At 45.8% G+C, this 19,397-nt stretch overlaps 1 protein-coding gene across 4 annotated transcripts in view; it reads right to left on the bottom strand.

Moving 5' to 3' along the window:
- Window positions 1-909: 909 nt before the first annotated feature.
- The window catches only part of MTUS2 (microtubule associated scaffold protein 2), a 269,128-nt gene continuing 250,640 nt past the window's right edge, over window positions 910-19,397 (bottom strand). For all 4 annotated transcript variants that reach the window (XM_032099515.1, XM_032099513.1, XM_032099514.1 and 1 more), the window contains 6 exons: window positions 15,357-15,462; window positions 13,527-13,600; window positions 11,966-12,064; window positions 11,508-11,627; window positions 9,036-9,133; window positions 910-5,905 (listed from right to left, as the gene is read on the bottom strand). In XM_032099515.1, the coding sequence (XP_031955406.1) occupies window positions 5,689-5,905; window positions 9,036-9,133; window positions 11,508-11,627; window positions 11,966-12,064; window positions 13,527-13,600; window positions 15,357-15,462 (714 nt within the window). In that variant the 3' untranslated portion in view covers window positions 910-5,688. The remainder of the gene's footprint in view (window positions 5,906-9,035; window positions 9,134-11,507; window positions 11,628-11,965; window positions 12,065-13,526; window positions 13,601-15,356; window positions 15,463-19,397) is intronic.

Here is a 19,397-nt window from a genome sequence, read left to right as displayed (position 1 = left end):
TGAAAGGTTTTAATCTTGGCTTGTTTCTAGTACACTGGGAGGCTTTTCTTGGCAGGGTTGGAATTTGAGGAAGTGAAGGCAATGTGTTCATTGCCTCCCAGGTGCACTTCAGGGTGTGTTTTGAGTGCAGCTTCCCCACAAAATGAAGTCGGGAGTCTGTTCCAGTCACCGGGTCTTGACCATCTGTCAAGCCTTTGCTCCTCAGGCATATACAAAGTCTTACTCAAGCAGGAAGAGATGAATATAGATATTAAAAGCCACTAAGTTGACATCTATTTTGTTTAAACACAGACAAGGTCAACACACTCCACAGCCTCCCAAAAGGCACTGAAAATATGGTGGGAGGGCAACAAGATTGAAAACTCAGGATCAAAGTTTCCTATTGTACTAAAAATATAAGGCTGTTTTTCCCTACCTGGTTACCAGCTTCTGTTCAATGAAAACATGAAGCCTGTGTCCTTGCCACAGCTCCATCTGCACTGAACAAGCCAGGGGCCTGGTGGCTCTCAGCAGGAGGGCAGGGTGAAGGGGACAGGGGCTGGGGTGTTGAAACTGAGTGAACTGGAACACTGGGGAGTTCAGGTGCTTGCTGAGGAGCCTGAACCACTGGCAGAAATATTCCTGTTGCCACATGCTGCAGCACAACACCTTCACGGAAACATTGCAGACCACAATCGCTGTTCTGGGAGCCCCAGTCATATTGGAAGCATCCTAGAAAATGAGTCCATGGAAACTCACAGCATGTGAGCCAGTGTCAGGTAACCCAGCTGACCCGCCCTGGTGCCCAGAAGCTAATGACTGTGTAGCTTCAGTCTTTACCTTAATGGGGTAACCCTCTAATGGGGTTTTGCTTTGTTTCCCATTCATCCCAGTTTCTGTGTGCACAGAAAACACAGCAGGACATGCTGATCTGTATGCGTCAGCCCACAGGTGCACTGACGCATGGATTTATTATCAGGAATATATTACACTTATCTGTACATCATACTTGAAATAATACAAACTCTTCTTGTAATCATTAGCCACATAATAATTGGGACCACAGAACAACTGCTGCATGGGAAGCTGTACAGAGGCTCCTCAGAGTGTCCATGGGACACAACCACCATCAGTGCAGAGATGTAAAATACCTGATTTTGCACTTGATAGTTTTTCCTTTCCTCCCCCTGCGTGTCACCACCATAAGCTTTTGCTGCTGTGCATCGACTGAGCCAACCCATCTGTGCCGACAGTTCTGGAGCTGCCATCCCAGCAGGGCCAAATGGTACCTTCCCACAATAGAAAGGAGCTTTCTGTGTTCCCCGCTTGCTGCCGGCTCTCCTGCCATCCCACGGCTGATACCTGCTCCCAGTGCCCGTCTCTGGAACCCCCTGGGAGCAGCTGTAGGCTGGTTTTATTGCTGCCGCACCCTTCTGCATTGAGTTAACATTAATCAAACAACTTCCTTAAAGACAGGTGATAAAACCCTCTCTGCTTAGCGCTGGCCACATTCCCTCTCCTGCCAAAGGCCATGCTATTTCCAGATGGGAAAGTCCCCACAGTGGCCATGGTGTTCAGGAAGTCTCCAGCCCTGAGAAAGCAAAAGATGCTTCCCCTTGCTTGTCTTTGAACAGAGATGGGCAAGGAGCATGGACTAGAGCTACAGCCCCTACCCTGCTGGGAATGCCAAGCTCACCTTGCCTCGTTGCACCTCCCTGGCAAGAGCAGGGCTTACCAGCTTGACCATGCAACCGGGGGTCTTCATTCCCTGGGAGTGGCTGCCCCATTCAGGGCTGCTCCCTTCCTCCCACTGTCCAAGTGACCTGGGCTTTTCTTTTGCTCCTACTTCAGCATGCAGAGGCAAAGAAAGACAGGCCAGAGGAGAAGTATAAAAAAGGAATAACCTTTTATGGGGAAAAAAGTCTGTATTTCTGGGCTTGCACCAGAAGGAGCCACTCTTCACACCCCCCACAGGGACAGATTGCTGGGTCCATCTAGTTAGGCAGAACTTCCTGTAGCTTTGCTAGTGACTGGGCAGGCCCCAGAGGCTGTGCCAAGGAAGAAACCAGTGAAAGGCAGGATTGGGAGGCAAAAATCAGATCGGAAAGGGATTGGCAATGATACCAAATAATGATGGTTCTGGGTTCAGTCTCAGTTTTCCCACCATAAAAGCCCCCACTCCCAATTCACTGCTGGAAGCATCTCTTGAATATGACTTTAAGCCAACAAAGTGATAAGGAAAGCACCAGATATAATGGGGAAAGATGGATAACTTATACCAGGTTCAGCCAGCCTGTCCTGGGCCAATAATATGCTTTTAGTGCATTTAAAATTTAGAGTAGCATCTTGGTAACAACTCCAGTTGTATCATCTTAACCATTTTTACAAAGGGTAAAAAGGAGAATCCTAGAAACTACCAACAGGCCACTCTGATGGCCTTCTGCAATGGTGTGACTGTGTTGGTGAATGAAGGATGAGCAACTGCTGTCACCTGCCTGGACTCTGCAAGGTCTCTGACGTAGTCCCACACAGCGTCCTTGTCACTAAACTCGGGAGATACGGCTTTGATGGATGGAAGCTGGATACGGAATTGGCTGGATGGTTGCATCCAGAACAGCTCAATGTCCAAATGGCAATCAGCAAGAAGTGGTGTCCCTCAGGGGTCAGTATTGGAACCAGTACTTCGTAATATCTTAAATGACACAAACAGTGGGATCAGGTGCATCCACAGCAGTTTGTGGATGACACCAAGGTGAATGGTTCAGCTGGTACACTGGAGGGAAGGGATGCCATCCAGAGGGATCTGGACAGGCTTAAGAGGTGGGTCCATGTGAACATCACGAGATTCAACAAGACCAAGTGCAAGGTCCTGTATGTAGGTCAGGGCAACCTTTGGTAAGAACACAGGCTGGGGGAGGAAGAGACTGAGAACAGCCCTACTGAGAAGGACTTGGAAATAGTGGTGGATGAGAGGCTGGACATGAACCAGCAATGGGTACTCAAAGCCCAGAAAGTCAGTTGTATCCTGAGCTGCATCCAAAGCACTGTGGCCAGCAGGGCAAGGGACAGGATTCTGCGCTTCTACTCCACTCTTGTGAGACCCGGCCTGGAGTGCTGCATCCAGCTCTGGGGGCCCCTGACACAAGAAGGACATGGGCATCTTGGAGTGGGTCTAGAGGAGGGCCACAAAGACCTTAGAGGCCTGGAGCACCTCTTTCTATAAAGACAGGCTGAGACAGTTGGAGTTGTTTAGCCTGGAGAAGAGAAGGCTCAGGGGAGACCTTTTAGCAGCCTTCCAGAACCTCAAGGGTGCCTGTAAGAAAAATGGAGAGAGACTTTCTACCAGGGCCTGTAGTGATAGGACAAGGGACAAGTTTTAAACTGAAAGAGGATAGGTTTAGACTGGACATAAGGAAGAGAAGTTTTACAATAAGAGTGGCAGGATACTGGAACAGGTTGCCTGGAGAAGTTGTGGATACCTCATTCCTGGAAGTGTTCAAGGCCAGGTTGGATGAAGCTCTGAGCAATCTGGTCTAGGGGAAAGTGTCCCTGCCCATGGCCGTGGGGGCTGGACTAGATGGTCTTAGAGTTCCCGTCTAACCCAAATCACCCTATGAGTCTGTGATCTCACTGTATCAGAATTATATTGGTGGGATGAAAGATGACAATGCTGTAGGTATTGCAAATAGCTGTGCACTTAGCAAGTATCAAAGTGATTAAAGTCGTACTTGGCAAGAAGGGGCTTTGTGTGCATGTGTGTGCTAGGTATCTATCTTACTTTCAGGTTGTACTTGCTGGACACACTAAAATCTAGCAATGCATTTCAACAGTAGTAGCTGCTGTGGCATGATCTATTCTAACAAGATGCTCAGTTTACTTAGTATCACAGTACCATGCAAAAGCTGCTACAAAAATAAATTTCTCTAAAAAGGAGAAAAAAAATCATCTTTCTTTTTAACACTGGAACAGGCCACAGGTGCTTTGACGGTGGTTGAAGCTGTATCTAAGCTGCAGCCTGTGAATCCTGAGTACTTCCCAGGAAAGCTGAAGCACAGCTCCCACTTGAGCAGGATGGCAGGGCTGTGCAATGCCACCCCTGTGGGTGCAGGGCCTGCTGGTGCCACCACGCACCCGAGTGGGAAACCCACTCTCCCTGCAGCACTCCTGCACCTCAGGGATTTCCTCCAGACACTGTCTCCCTGCTAACTTTGACAGCAGTGCACAGAGCAGGCCTGCATGCAGGCTTTTTGTCCTAAGCTGGGTAGAAGAGCATCACACAGGTCTCTTTGTTTTTGAAATTGTGCTCAGGGATATTTTTATCTTGTTAGCAATGCCCGTGAGGGCCCTGCAGACAGTCTCACCCCAACTACTCCTTGGCCTCACCATCCCCTCAGGTGGGAGGTCACCCCAAGCCTGGGTGAACATTTTTGCTTCTAAATGGGAAAGTTAAAGGTAGTTTAGCCACTCATTTCATCTTCAAAGTGCTCTGTAACTTTGGGTAAGATGTAGCAATGTGAAATAATGCAGATATGTGGAAGGAAAGAAATTCTGACCTCATTTGCACCTATGTAGTTTACTATGCTCTATTTGGCATTTGAGGCGGAAGGAAGCTACAGCCTTAGCAGGTGCCCAGTATCTCATATTAGTATTGGAAACCTCTCATCCAGCAAAGGTCAAGGATGAAAAACTTATTTTCTCCTTGCTTCTGGGACTTGAAATAAAACAAAATGGAAAGAAACGTAGAGCCAGAGATTTTGATTGCATCCTAACCACAACAAGGTAAAACAAAGTAAGATCTGACTAGGATTTAAAGACACTAAAATTGAACCATGTTAACCAGTAACCTCTACCAAATTTGCTAAAACCCTCAGTTTTCTCATCTCTAGCCTATCTCCACTTACAATACCAATGCTAAGAGTTAAAAAGCAGTGGATGGTATGCGTATCTTTTCTGGTGTTCAATGCAAAGGTGATGGTTTCGAAGGCAGTACTGTCTTAGAATTTCAAATTCGCTGGTGTTCATAGAGTACCACTTGGTGGTCACTTGGAAGGCGCTTCTACTTCTGTGTAACTTTCTTCTAGGTTGGGTATAAATATTCCTGGGAGGCTTAACAGAAATGCATTTTGTTTAGATACAAGTCTTAGGCACGAGTTAGAAAACTGCTGACTGTAATGAAAATATATCAGCACTTAGTAGTATCCAATAATATAAAAAATGCAATTCAGAACATCTGCAACTACATATATATGTGTGTGCGTCTATATATAAGTATAAAGGTACAATACGTACATGTATATAAACACAGACACATATACAGAAATATTCACAACTTGAACTATATTTGTAACTAACCTGAAATACTGCAGCAAAAGTTCATTCTGATGAACCATTAATAGAGCATTTCCCAACTTTTGGCTCTAACCATAGTTAAAATGTTCACACATCAAACTAAACCTTTTGCTATCCTAACTTTCTGCTGTTCTAGCTCTTGGCTATCTTTTTTGCTACCCTAGTCAACATGTCAGAACCAAGAGTTTCTACATGGGGACTATAAGAGTACCCTGCCTAGTGTAAAGCTATGCAGCTACTGAACATGCTTGCAGCCATGAACCCTGGGTGCCTGTTGATGGTAGTACTTCCTTGGATGGTAACAATTTGCAGATTGGAAATGCATAAAAGGCAGGGAACCTTCGGCACACAGCTGCCAATTCATCGCCGCAAGGTTCTGACTTTTGCTGGAGAGGAGTTCCCTGATGAGCAGCGATAAAAAGGAGTGGATGGTGTGGGTGGGAGTTTGACTGGGCTCACGGCATCTCCCTCCTGCAGCTTCCACAGGAGCTCTTCGTTAGTCCTGCTGAGCTTCTTCTTCTCCTCCACTTCTTTCTCAACATATTCTTGAAGATTTGCATTCTCCTCTGACAATTGCCTGGAGAGAGAAGCAGGTCAGCATGTAAGGCACTCCAGGGCAAAGACAGCATTCATGCAGCCAGGGCCAGGCAGGGCACTGAGCACCCCATCCCATCCCATCCCATCCCATCCCATCCCATCCCATCCCATCCCATCCCATCCCATCCCCCTGCCCATAGGGCTGCAGATGAGCTGCTGAAGCTGGGGCACAGCTGTCCCCAGATCTCTTTACTGCTGGGTGAGAAAGGCATCTCCACAAGTCACAGCTTCCCCATAGTGTCCGATTCTGCTTCCAGATGCACCTGTGTCTTTGCTCTACACCTCTTTGAGGCATCTCAGCTGCCAAAGCTCAGATGGGATGAGCCCCAGCCCTTCTCCCTGGCCTTGTGGAGTGTCAGAGTAAGCACAAAGAGGAGTGACAGCAGTTGCATCCATGATTTTTTCAACTCGCTGCTACGGCATGCAAAGGAAAAGGAGCCTGCCCTTTACATGCTCCATTTTAGCTGATGTCCTGATGCAGGACACAGCTCAGCTTCAAGGCTTTCCCTCCACTCTGTAAAAGGTGATGAGGGCTATGGGCCCTTCTCCAGCTCCTTCCTCCTTGGTCCCAAAATAGCCTCTATTCCTGACTGCAACACTAGGGAAACTTGACCAGTAATGACCAGAGAGGCATTCTCCCCAGAATGCCCAGTTTTGGGAGCTGGGGCATGGAAATCTCCTAGGGGCACCACAGCCTTGGTGAGTCTGCACTCATGTAACCAGGTGACTGGTTTTGAAACAAATGGGGCAGGGCAGGTAGACTGTGGGACTTGATCAAGACATGTTTTGGGCATGTGCTGACAACACTGATGTCCGAAAGGATGCATGCAGGAGCACCAGGCTTCTGCAGCCCCACTATGCTTGGACAAGAGCCAGTTCCTGACGTGATCAACCTGCAGCAGCTCTGGGCAGGCACCTCACCTGGTTTACTGGCAATTTAGGATTTTATAGAAATAAACAGGGAGGAACCTAACCTTCCCCTAGGTGTTTTCAGTGTTCAGCAGCAGCTGGGTGTGGCTTTTGGATGCATACAAAAAAACTCTGTACAACTCCTTTTCTGGGTGTAGCCTGAAGGCTGTAGCAGATGTCATGGACTGCTGCTCCACTCATCAAAAGCCCATCAGAGAGTGGGGTTGGCGTTTCTGGTTTTGTTTAAAAGACATTTTTAAAGAATTTCTGCTTTTTTAGCCTTGATTCCTACAGAAATGTAGCTCATGTAATCAAGAATGTGTTTCTTCTCCCAGTCCCTGAAAGTTCTGAACTGTGGAGCAATGGCTAGCAGAGTCACCTTGATCTCTTGGTTATTGGAAACGATCATTCTTCAGACATTCTCAGTCCAAACGACCAAAAAAAATACTGGTTTATTTGGAGGGAGGATCTGAAATGCTGGGAGATCAGGAGGATCTGAAATGCTGGGAGATCAGATTATTTATTCAAGTGCATGGGGAAATCCCAGCAGGTGCTCTGTGGAGCTCCCACATCCAAAACTGGGTCATGATCTACCCTGCAAGGCTCTTGTCCTTCCCTTTGTACCTGCCCTTGGCTGTAATTGGAAGTATCTCTCTGGTGCACCCCTCAGTGCCTCTGGGACCCCCTCCTGGCTGTGCTGCAGAGACTGGCTTTGCTCTGGCTCCCCTCCCTCCTCTCACTGCTGCTGGGCTGCCACAGCCGCTTGGGCACCCAAACTGCAAGCTGGCAGAAATAGCTCTAATCCAGGGCAGCTCCCTGAGCTCATTCACACTGCACTTCACAGGCAGTGCCAGTACAACAGAAATCAGCAGTCAGGATGGTTACTGCTGCCAGGAAAATACAGGCTTTAATAACTCCAACTTTAAAGCCCTGGCTGTCCCTATAGCTGCCCCACAGCTGTCCCCAAAGAATTACTGTTGAAAATTATTCTCCTCGAAGTTGACTTTCCAGGCTGACCTTGAATTCAGTTTCTCCTAAAAGGTGTTTTTGAAAGCAGTACCTACATAGTTGCAGGCAACAAGCAAAGTGCTGCAGCTGGATGCCAGCAGGGAGTGGAGGGAGGGTGCTGTTCGCCCAGAGACCGGGAGCTGCAATGCAGAGATGCCAAGCACTGAACCAGGCACCCTGGCTGCTGTCAGGCATGGAGAGAGACTGCCACTTCCAGGCCACAATTCATCCAGCCCAAAAGCAGGTGTCTCAAACTGGTCTGGTGAACCAGACCTTAGAAATACCCAGTTTTCCTCCCCCAGCACAGAAATGCTGTAGGCACCCACCTCAGACAGAGAGATATGTGTTACAGGTATTTACAATCAGGTGAGAGAAAACATAATCCTCACCCTGATCTGAATGTTAGCACAAGCAATGCTGCCTTTTAAGAATATCTACGTACTGGAGACAATTTCAAAAGGCTGAGTCATTAAGAAACAAGGCATGAGAAAGACAAAAACTAAAATCACAGATGAGACACTTGACAGTTTAAAAAAACAGCTAAAAATTAAATTTAATTTTTGGCCAGTGGCATCATTTCTGGATGCAATGACAGCTAGGTAGCTGCAGTGCTGGGATAAGACCAGCTCCAATTTCTCCCTCTGGCACCCCTTCTCCCTGGCTCCACCTGCGGTCTCCAGCCTTACAGCATAATATAAACTCTCTGGGACAGGGACTGTCCTTCCCTTCTCTTTGTATGTCACCTAACACAAAGAGGCTTGTCACCCTTGTCACGTTGTGACAAGGTTTCAAAAAGGCAGTGCTGATGAAAAAACCTGCCAAAGGTTAATCCCGCCTGGGTGACAGTGCTGTTGTTAGGATGTCTTTCCCAAGATCTTCCCATTTCCCATCCTCATTACCCACTGGCTAACAGGTCTCAGGGCACTGATACTGAGACCACAACCACTGGCAAGCTTGTTCTCAGTAGTGTGTCAAAATCATGAAAATACATAGCCAGATACACGCCCTTCCTTGTGTTAAAGGAAGCAAATCCTAATATAAAAATATTTTTTAATAAAAAAAGCAGAGCAGAACACCAATACACTTTCAGGAGGAAATAAGTTTTTCCCCTTCTGAAGTAAGTGTCAGCCTTGGACAATTAAGACCTGGAGCCTCCTTTCAAGCTCAGACGGATTGCAAACACCAGCACAAACCTTGTTATGACAGTATTTTGCTCAATCCGGGCTCTGAGTTCTTCGTTCTGATGTTGCAGCATGGTGATTTTTTCTTCCAGTTTTAAATTTTTTTCAACCTGCAGCAAAAGAAGGTTTGTTAAGTCTGAAGAACACTCAGCACCTGATCCTAGATAATTTGTTCTATATTAGTCTGTAGAGCAACTTCTAAAATTTGAGGATAGGTGGAGGTGGTTATATTGACTGCAGCTGAGACTTAGAGATCTGACTCACACCACCACATCATACTGGTGAAGTAAGTGGGGCCATCAGCAGAGCATTAAGCAGGGGCTGAGCTGAACCAGCCCTTACTTCTAACAGAGTCCTCGAGGAGGAGGGTCTTAGTTTTGTTCAGTGCAAACAGATGTTTTCTTCAGAGGTGCCCCCACAACTTTTGTCCCCCAGGGAGCCAGCATTACCAGATGTTGGAGAAAGTGCTGGTGACACTTCAGGAGCATGAGGATACCCAGCATGGAAAGTTGCCCAGCACTGTGGCATGAGTGATCAGTCTAGTGATGAAGGAGAAGTGCAAGATGATGGGATGTACATCTTCCAGACATTACAGTCTGACATCCAGCCTCCAGGATTATGATTCCTCAGTTATGGAGAAGAAAAGAGTCACCCACCAGGGCAGATGATGCCCGGCAGCAGCCTTAGAGTGCTGCTGCATTCTCATGAGGTTGGCTGGCCTCTGGAGACTCTTCTCACTACTGCTGACAATGTTGGCTTAAATGACAGGCTTAAATCAGACATTTAACTTTAAGCTGTAATTAATTGAAATTAATCCTACCCCAAGCACAGGCAGCTTTTATTCAGCACAGTTCAAGGTCAGAGTTTAGGGATATCAGCAGCAATGTAATCAAACATCAGTAAGGCATGTTCCACAGCCTCAGGTGCCCTGTTTTCCCCAAGCTTTGAATTTGACAAACTTCATCCCCTTTGTTCTTGGTTTTTCAGCAGTTTAAATTTTGCTGAACTCAACGCTTTTGAAAGAAAACAAGATAGGACAGGGTAAGCTTATCTCTGTGTGAGCTTGGTTATTGTATTTCCCAACCTTTTATAAAGAACCAAAATATTGTGCACTGGGGATAGCAATAACTCACACAATGGTGGAGACATCAGTTTTAGGTTGTGTTTTCTGCTCTATGCAGGTAATTGTAAAGGATACTCCTGTTTCTCAGATATTCTGGTCTGTCCCAGTTTATTTTGTTAGAGCGGAACATGGATTCTGGCCCTGTTTTGAAATGCTCTGAGAGAGGAATCACCATCTCGGGCTCTCTCTCTGCTTCTTCAGTAATTTTCACAAGTAATAGCTGTGCCACCTTCATTTCCAGCCTCCCTTTCAGCTGCCAAGGAGCCAAGGCTGACCCCGAGTTAAAAATGCCCTCTTGCTCCCTTGTGAGGCACCCCAACTTTCAGAGCATTTGGAGATATCCTATAGGTGTTCTGGCACTTACAAAGGTATATCTTGAAATGGAAAGCAGTTGTGCCTTTTGACCACAGCAAACCCAGTGTTTTACTGTGATAAAGGGCAGGAACAGGACTGTGTGCTTGTATGCAGTTAATGAGCAAAAGCAGCTAAATGACCAGGAATTATATAGGCTGTTGTTTGGGTTCTTTTTTCCTGGTGTTTCCAAATTCTGGCTTAGCTCCAAGAGCAGCACGTTGGAAGGAGCACAGATAATAAGCCTCAGTTGCAAAGTGGCACTTTTCTCTACCTCCACTTACTAAAGCATCTGTTCAGCAAAATAATCATCGGAGTTCTCAAATTTCCCTGTAAATGGAAACAAATCCTGCTGAATGCTATGCTGAACCAGCTGCCACAGCTCCCAGCTGAGGTATTGCCTCATCCTGTCACCACACTGTATTTTACTGTCACTGCAGGTTATGCTGTACAAAATTAATCCCCTTTCCCACAAAAAATGTAATTGATGGTGAACTGGGGAGTTCTTCATTAGGGAATCCCACAAGCAAAGGATGAGAAAACAGCACAGCCTGCAGAAAAGCATTATTGGAGGGCTGGGGAGACCTTTTCTGGAGTAAGCCTTGCTAGGAACTGCTTGCTGAGTATTGCTAATTCCTACATGGCTCCCTAAATGCCTGCAGGAGCAGCAGGAAGACACACCACGGTTCAACCTTCCCCCACTTGCTCTCTCCAGCCCTAAAAGGCTACCTGACTCCTGTAGGGGCATGTGATGTAGGCTGGTGTACCACAGATTAACACAAATTTCCCCTTCCTCCTTTCTTCCTACACACTCACCTCACTGTCTGACCTAACACGCTGAGCAGGTATTGTATGAAGAAGCAATCCAGATCGATGGATGTGAACCTCTTTGACCAAGTCTTGCCCCCACCTCATGTGTTTATTCACCCCTCTTAAGTTCATCTGCTCTAACCAAACTATTCCTTTATTAGCTCTGCGATGTCTCCTCTGCAGGAAAAATGACAACTCACCTGTTTTTCTAGCTCCATGATCATCTTCTCCTGTTGGTGAATCTGGAGGTTCTTCATTTCCAGAACATGTTTTAAGCTCTTCAAATCTTTTTCTAAGTGCAGATACGGAGCTTGCACAATCTAGGAAAAGTATCAGTGATTTGGATATGTCAGCCATAAATACATCTTAAGCCATTAAGAGGGAGATTCCTTAATGAAACCCTGTGGTTTAGGAGAATCAGTGGTGTGAAAACTACCTGGACCTGGTCCTCTGCAGCCCATCTGACCCCTGATTTTTCTCCTTGACACCCCTTTGGCTAAGAGTTGTGACTCTTCCTCAGAGCTCAGTATTTGGGGTCTCAGCTGGGACCTGCCCCCCTGTCCCTGGAGTGAGGATCCCATTGCTCTTCGTTGAATCAGGTGATGTGTAATACTTAGAAACGTGTCTCGATGCCTGTATAGTTAGAGTTGTCATCTACCTTCAGCTGTTCCTCAGTGTTTTTCTTCAGAGCCTCTTCAAACCGGTCTGCTTTGGCCTTAAGAGATTGATTCTGGAAGGTGAGGGTGTCTATCTGGTCCTGGGGGGGAAACACACCAATTAACACATCAACTGTATTACCCACCCTCTTACATTCATACTGGTCAGTCTGCACTGTGAAACTACCAGGCAAGCTAAACAAAGATTATAAACCCCTGTAAGGGGATATATTTTTTATGTAAGGCCGCTTGAACATAGAGTGGAGTATTTGATAAGCCTTAGGGAATCACAAAATCCCTAAAACACCTGCAGCTGATGATAAATCACCCCATCACCTTGTGCTGGATGAGAATAGACAGGTCCTTATTGGGAGACCCGGCATTTGTATCACATGCATGATTGTGTGGTCCTTAGAGTCCAAATGAGGCAGGAGATACCTGCTTCCTTCCCCTTTCTAGGCTTCTAACAGGGTAACAAGAAGTGATGAGTAAGTGGTGTGGGCTTTAAAATGATCATCATTTCATCTCAGAGCTATACGTGGGAACAACATGTTATTTTAAGCAATCATATTTCTGTTACTATCAAAGGCATTTCTGTCTATACAACACCTGTAAAAGCCACAGTTGCTGTGAAAATGGTATTTTTATCTTTCACAGTTGTGATTTCTTGTCTGGAACATTACATCATCCCTTATTGCAAAACTGCTGGCGTGACTGGAGCTGTTGCAGCAGTGCAACAGTATGTGCTAGTCAGGGCGTTGAAAAATTGTAATTAATCTCTGCCTGTGAAATCAAACAGGGCTTGCATTATTTGCTGTGGCATCTTTACTTATTCACACATGTCCAAACCTAGCCTGTGTCACGGGGGCACAGTTCTGCCCTCCACTCCTTATGATTTCTTCATCTAGGGAGTGAGAACAGCATGGAGTTTTTAGAAGGGTTAGACAATCTCGATCTTGGTGTTAAACAGTGGGATGTGGGAGCTGTGATGTGCAGGGCTGACCCGGGCCATCCACAGCCTGGCTGCACATCGGGGCCAGTCCTGGGGCAACCCACATCAGGGACTGCACTGCCCTCCGGTGGGACTGGAGATGTGTCTACAGCATGGGACCGGCTTTCCCACATTCAGGCAGCAGGGAGGAGTTTATAAATCACAGACATAGGCACAAGGCCAGGCAAGGAGATGTTTCTGAGCCCTGGGGGTGCCTGTTGGCGGGTACCATGTAGACAAGGTGATGCTCATAGCCACTGCAGGTGCCAGAGTCCTCCCCACCATGCAGGAGAGAGCTCAAATTTGCCAGCAGGGTAAAAAAGACATTTCTTGCTTTATCCAGATGCCTTTTTGTCCCTTTAGGTTTTCTCTCTTTTGTGAACCAGCCAAGGGGGAGGAAAAATCCTGAGTGTTTGCTGCTAGATCCCAGTTTGGACAGGCAGAGCACAAGAGGTACCACAGCTGGTAAGAGGCAACAGGCTGGTGTGCTGGCAGCAGGCAACGTATCTGGGGCTGCCCCGTCAGCTGCTCCACAGCACCATTACAGGGTGGGAAATAAAGAAACTGCTAACCTGGAGTGACAGACGCAGCTTTTCAAAAGTCTCTTCTAGTTGTGCCTTTTCCAGTTTGTGAGCAGTATTCAGTTCTGGAGAAGTTACACAGACATGACATTACAGAGTGAAGTCCAGCAAAGCAGGGTCTGAGAGCACACGTCATGAGCCGAGCGCAATTTGGGATGCAGTTTTAGGACGTGGAAATGGAGCAGGAAATTGGTAGCAATGTGCCCTGTGACCTTAGGTAAATTGTTCTGAAAATCAGAATTTCCTGATCTTTCACTTTTTGCAGATACCTCTGTTTCTGTGTGACCAGATTCTGATTTTTCAGAACTGCTCAGAATTCTCAGCTCCCAGGCATTCTGATCTGAAAAGGGTCAGTCTGGCAATGGGCCATTTTCCAGTTCAGAGTTAGTATCCCTAAATCAAAGAATTTTAAATTGGATACATTTAAAAGCTTGGGTTGCAATTTCTTTGGAGAGAGAGAAAAGAGGGCCACCACCTCAGATGCAAAAATACAAATGACAGTGCTTCTCCCCAAGCTGTGATAGATGAACTAGGAGGTTTATTCCAGTAGTGAGACAGAGAAGACAAAAAACATTATTAAATAGAATAACTCACCCTGGACATACTAATAACCAGAAGTTTCATAAACAAAGTGAATTAAAGCTTAATCTCTAAAGCAATGGCATCCAACTGTCATTCAGTGCAGTAGCACCTGCATTTTTAGTATATGGACACTGTATCTTTTGTGTTTTTTTCCCCAAAGCCATGGGTTGTGCCCTCTAACCCCTGCTCAGCAGCCACAGTCCCAGCAGCGATGATTCCATCGCCCCAGTGCCGTGCTCAGCGCACTCTCCCGCAGCGGCTGCTGCAGTGCCTTTTCCAGGCACAGGAGGGCATTTCAGACCTGCACCAGGAACAGGGAGCACAAACTTTGGCCACCAGACCCTTGAACCACAACTGAATTTTATCATCAGAAAATATGAACAAAAACGGAGAGAGAAGAATATCCTCAAGCAAGAAACAGCTTTTTACTTATTTATTTTCAAAATCGCATATGTTAATTTATAAATGCTATGCTAGATACCTCCTCTGCCCATGAGAGAGGGGAATAGACTGTTCTCAGTTCATACTATGCTCTGGACTGTGTCTCTAACTGACACAATGCAGAGCTAAGCAATATGGCTTGGTTTGGGAAATGTGGGAAAACCTACTGGAGATATTTAAATCGTAGAAAAAAATAGGGAGATTGTACAGATAACTGTTAAATGTCAGCTAAAGCATGCACAAAGGCATGTGTTCAGACACTGAGCTGGTAGGGAAGAAAGAGATCTGTCTGCAGCATCAATCCCGTGGCCAAACTGTAACACAAAATAAAGATAAGAGTGCTGAGGTGCAGATTTGCACCAGTGAGTGGCTTTGGTCTGCTAAGCATGGCCAGACATTTGCTACTGAAAATAATGAGTCTTGTTTTTAGAAGCAGTGTGGGCATTTAAGCACCTACATTCAGAGATATCCCAAGAGCTCTATCCTCCTGAGCACCCGAGGATTAGGCTCTTGAAAAAGTATGTGTGCGAAGTGATGTGGAATTTTGATTCTATTTTAGCAACACATAGAGAAAGCCTTGACCCAGAGACCCCCCTCAGATAATTTCAGGTCAAAATTAGATGCTATACAGACTGCAGACATCTCTCTCTCTGCCCTAGCATGAACCTGGTGGTCCACCCCACGTGAAAGCACTAGACCAACACAAATTTTCTGTGTAATCTGCTCTGGAGGAAGAAACACAGTGTCACACTCCTGCTCTGGAGCAGCTGTGTAGCTGTTGGGTTGTCTTTGGCTTACCTTGAATCTTGCAGTCATTCTCATCCTTCAGTACTGTAATGGCCACAATGTGGTTGTTTTCCAACTGGGACATTGCAGCTTCATGTACAGCTGTGATATCTTCCACCTGTTCCAACAACAGTGAGCACAGACATGGGACACATGGTTAGACAGGCTGTGGCACACTGACAAGCCACTGCTGGAGAGCTCCAGTGATCTGGAAACAGCAAAGGGATCTAGTGAATGTGTCACTTCCAGCACCTGAGCCAGTTTTGCCATGTTGATACCTTGAGTGGTAGCGTGTAGTCACTGCTGATGGTATTTTTGTTCTTTTAACTTAATGGTGATGAAGAAGTACATAAGAAAGCGAAAGCCCTTAGGTGGAGATGCTGTTTATTAAATGTTCAGAAGTCTTGACATTCCTTTAATCTAAATTATAATAATGACCACACGGCCCACAGCCATCATGGGAGTGAGGAGTGCAGCTGGAAGAGGGCTGTGGGCAGCCTGTGTTCCATTGCATCCTGTGTGCTTGGGACTCCTTCAGTGTATTGTTTTGTTACTAGACTTGGCTAAAGGCAAAGTGAGATCCCCAATGATGGTCTTTCAATATGCATCATTAAAGGAACTACAATGAGAAGTGGTAATCAAGTTTAAGTCAGTGGTCCAGAGCACATTCTGAATGCAATGCATCAATTTGCTTTTCTGGGGTCTGTAACCACACTGATCTTATTTGATACATTTAACACAATACTATCTGCCATATCTGCCAAGGCAGAGGATCAAACTATTTCACATTTACAGTAAACAGCTGTTCATGGCTAAGTGACTTGACTCCAAACACCTTTATTTGCTCACAGTTATGTAAATAATGGTAGAAAGTTACTGCAGCTGAGTTTGCTTTGACTGGAATAAATGTTATTTCACTGCTTTTAACTGTCAAACATATGTATTAAGTAACCCACCAGAAGCAAAATTTCCAATCATATTGGAGAAAACATGCTCTTAGAATGAAAGTTGGGCATTTAACATGGAATTTAAAATTGTCCAAACTAATTTTCATAATAATGTGGGAGGTAACTCAGTGGCGAAGAACAGTTTCCAGAATAATGGGGAGTCAGTCTGCTGATACATTGCATGACAGAGCTGAGAAAGGTGGAGGGCAGATGACTCAAAGGGCTACTGATGGGGCAGGGACTATCACCTGACTTTTTCCAGAGCACAGTGTCCTCGTACATGATGACTGTAAGCTGAAGCCTCATGAGTATTGCCATATTCTTCACCTCACCCTTGCTGAAGCCTTTATTCCTACTCTAATTGCTTCTCAACTGAACAGCACCCCATAGGAATTATTATGCTCAACACTAACTCCCTCACGAGGTGAAGGGGTCTCCTCTCCCTGCCACCATCCTTGGCAAGTTATTTATCTATAAAGCCAATTAAATATGTCCCAAATGATCTACAGGGATTTTTCTGTCTTCTGTGTGTTTCACATCCACATCCCAAGCGACTCATTTTAATCTTCCAGTGTGACGTCCTGTCTGCAGTTTTTCATGGCAGGTAGTCAACTTGGCATTGGGAAGCAGCTGCCTTGGATGCTAATTCCAACTTCACCTCTAATTTACTCTGTAGGTGATCACCTCACTTAACACAAGTCATGTTTATTTCTGGCTATGGAAAGTACCTCAGGTGGGATTTTTAAGGTTTAATAAAGTAAAATCAAGAGGAGGCTCTAGTGGGAGAAGTTCAGTAAGCTGCTGCACAAAACAGCTTGAGCTGAGCACCTCAAGTGAGAAACACTGGCAGGACAGATCACAGCCTTTACTTTGCAATTCTGCCTTTAGCTGCAAGGAGATGTGAGAGTGCACTGGCACACAAGATCAGTTTGTGAGGAGTTTGGCTCTCATGCTCTGCCACATCCTCACAGACAGCTGAACCTCCAAAACCTGACACAGGAACTGTGTCTCCAAAGAAATAACAGCTATCTGGCAGTGAACTAAGTGGTGACTGAAGCAACACAGCATGGAAGATTAGGTTGTGATGGGAAACCATGAAAGCAGAATGACTATCTTCCAAACTAGATGTATGGATACAGAAATACATGCAGATCCATGGTCAGAAGGATTCTGCTGTTGTTACTGCCTTCATGAATGCAAATTCAAATCCCCCCAACAGGGATGGGCAGCTCAAGGACAAGGCTTTTCTCATGTACAGTATAAGAGCTCCATTTCCTTGGCCAAGAAACACTGTTGGTGAGCAGCTTTCCAGCACAGCCTGTCAGCCTCCCCTGATCCAAGAGTGCTCAACACAGGATGGGTATACAGCAGAGCAGGGATTCAAAGGGAAAACCTGCTAAAACTCATCATGCTAACCAAACTATGAATTGCAAATGTGGGCTAAAACTCTGAGATAGTACGGTCACAGCAGCACTTTCAAAGCAATGGAGAGGAATGTTTGTGTTACCTTCAGTAATCAGGGAACACGGAGCTCTGGAGCAAACCCAGAACCATTTGCCCCACAGAGGGAAAGATGTGTTTCCACTGTGATGATGAACAGAGTCACAGCAGATGAAAACATGAGAAAAATAAGGATACTTGTAGTCAAGTCCTACAACGACCTGTATCACCCTTTCTTGCGCTGATCAGCTTGAGAGAAGAAGAACCAACATCTGTTCTTGTGGTCCTGAGAGCTTGCAGAAATACTTCAAAGAGTAGCAGAGCTAAGCTATAAGCTATTTCAGCAAAAAAATTAACAAATCCCTTCACAAATGCTGATGTCGAGTGATCCAGGAGAGGCAAGCCTTACAGCTAGAGCCAACATTTTCTACCAGGCAGACTGACACACTGACACAGTGAAAGGAAAAAAATTGTCAAGGCTTTTGGGAACATGACCTCTCCTTCATATCAGAAAGAAAAGCAGAAATTTTGAGGGGCATTGCAAGAAAACCAACTTGTATAATCTGAAACGAGAACCAAAAGACATGGCTCAGCACAGGTTCTAACCATTTAGAGAGAAATATTTTGAAAAATCTGATGTAGAACATGAAAATCTATTTGATAGCACCTTCTAATACATCTTCGGAAATCAATTAATTAACAGAAATAGGTAGTTTGTCCAGGACAAAACAGCCCACTTGCATAAAGCCTTTGTTTGTCATGTTACAATCAGTAACAACTATCAGGCTCAGCAATTAAAATAGGTAAAATCCAGTGGGAGTCCTTCACACCCCTGCCCTGAAGAATCAAACTGAATTGCACAGAGGTAGCCAGGGCAGCAGGCATTCTGAGGCACAGGCTGGGATGCCCTGTGTCTGTCTGACATGGCTGGCTGATTCACGTGCCAGCAAGGACAGCTCCCAGCCCAGGAGGGTTTTGCTGCATCAGGAGCCTGGGTGGCAGCCCCATGACAGCAGGGGCTGCGGCATGACAAAGCCTAAAGGCACAGATTTACACACCACACCTGGGTGCAGCAGGTTCACATGTGAGAAAAGCCCTTGTGATCTGTGGTATTGGGTAATGGGTAAGAGTTGCAGCTGGAAAAATCAGGACAGAATCCACTGCTCACTGAAGGAAAAATGGGAAAAGGCCAGGTAAAGGCATTACTGCCATAACCCAGTGCCCGATGTTCTGCCAGCATGTGAGAGGTGCCCAAAGGTGAGTTACAGTATTTGTTCTGGCAAAACCAGACAAAAGTAGCTGCTTGTGAGGGTACTCCTATCCAGTACAGAGAGCAAAGCAAGGAGAAACTCTTGGGATGTACAGTCCAAGAGATTAGACTGAATGGTGGGGCAGCAATCAGGGGACCCAGAGAGTATCATGTGCACGATGTTTAGGTACTATCCCTTCACTGTACTGCCCTTTAACTAGCATTGCAAATAACAATGGGCATGGCTCTGCTGGCCTTACCAGTGTGGAAGAGGTTCTTGTTCACCCTTGGTTTTAGTCATAAATTGACTAAAATAGGTGGGTTGAGGAGCAAGTATGTGTGGGCAGCAGAGATAATGTGAATATTTTTATTGTAAAACATCAGGAAGCATGTGAAGACAAGACATGGCAATGTAAT

This window comes from Corvus moneduloides, chromosome 2 (assembly GCF_009650955.1).
Source record: "Corvus moneduloides isolate bCorMon1 chromosome 2, bCorMon1.pri, whole genome shotgun sequence".
Lineage (NCBI taxonomy): Eukaryota > Metazoa > Chordata > Aves > Passeriformes > Corvidae > Corvus > Corvus moneduloides.
Note: the sequence above shows the minus strand (reverse complement) of the source record. Positions and strands in the feature narration are given on the sequence as shown.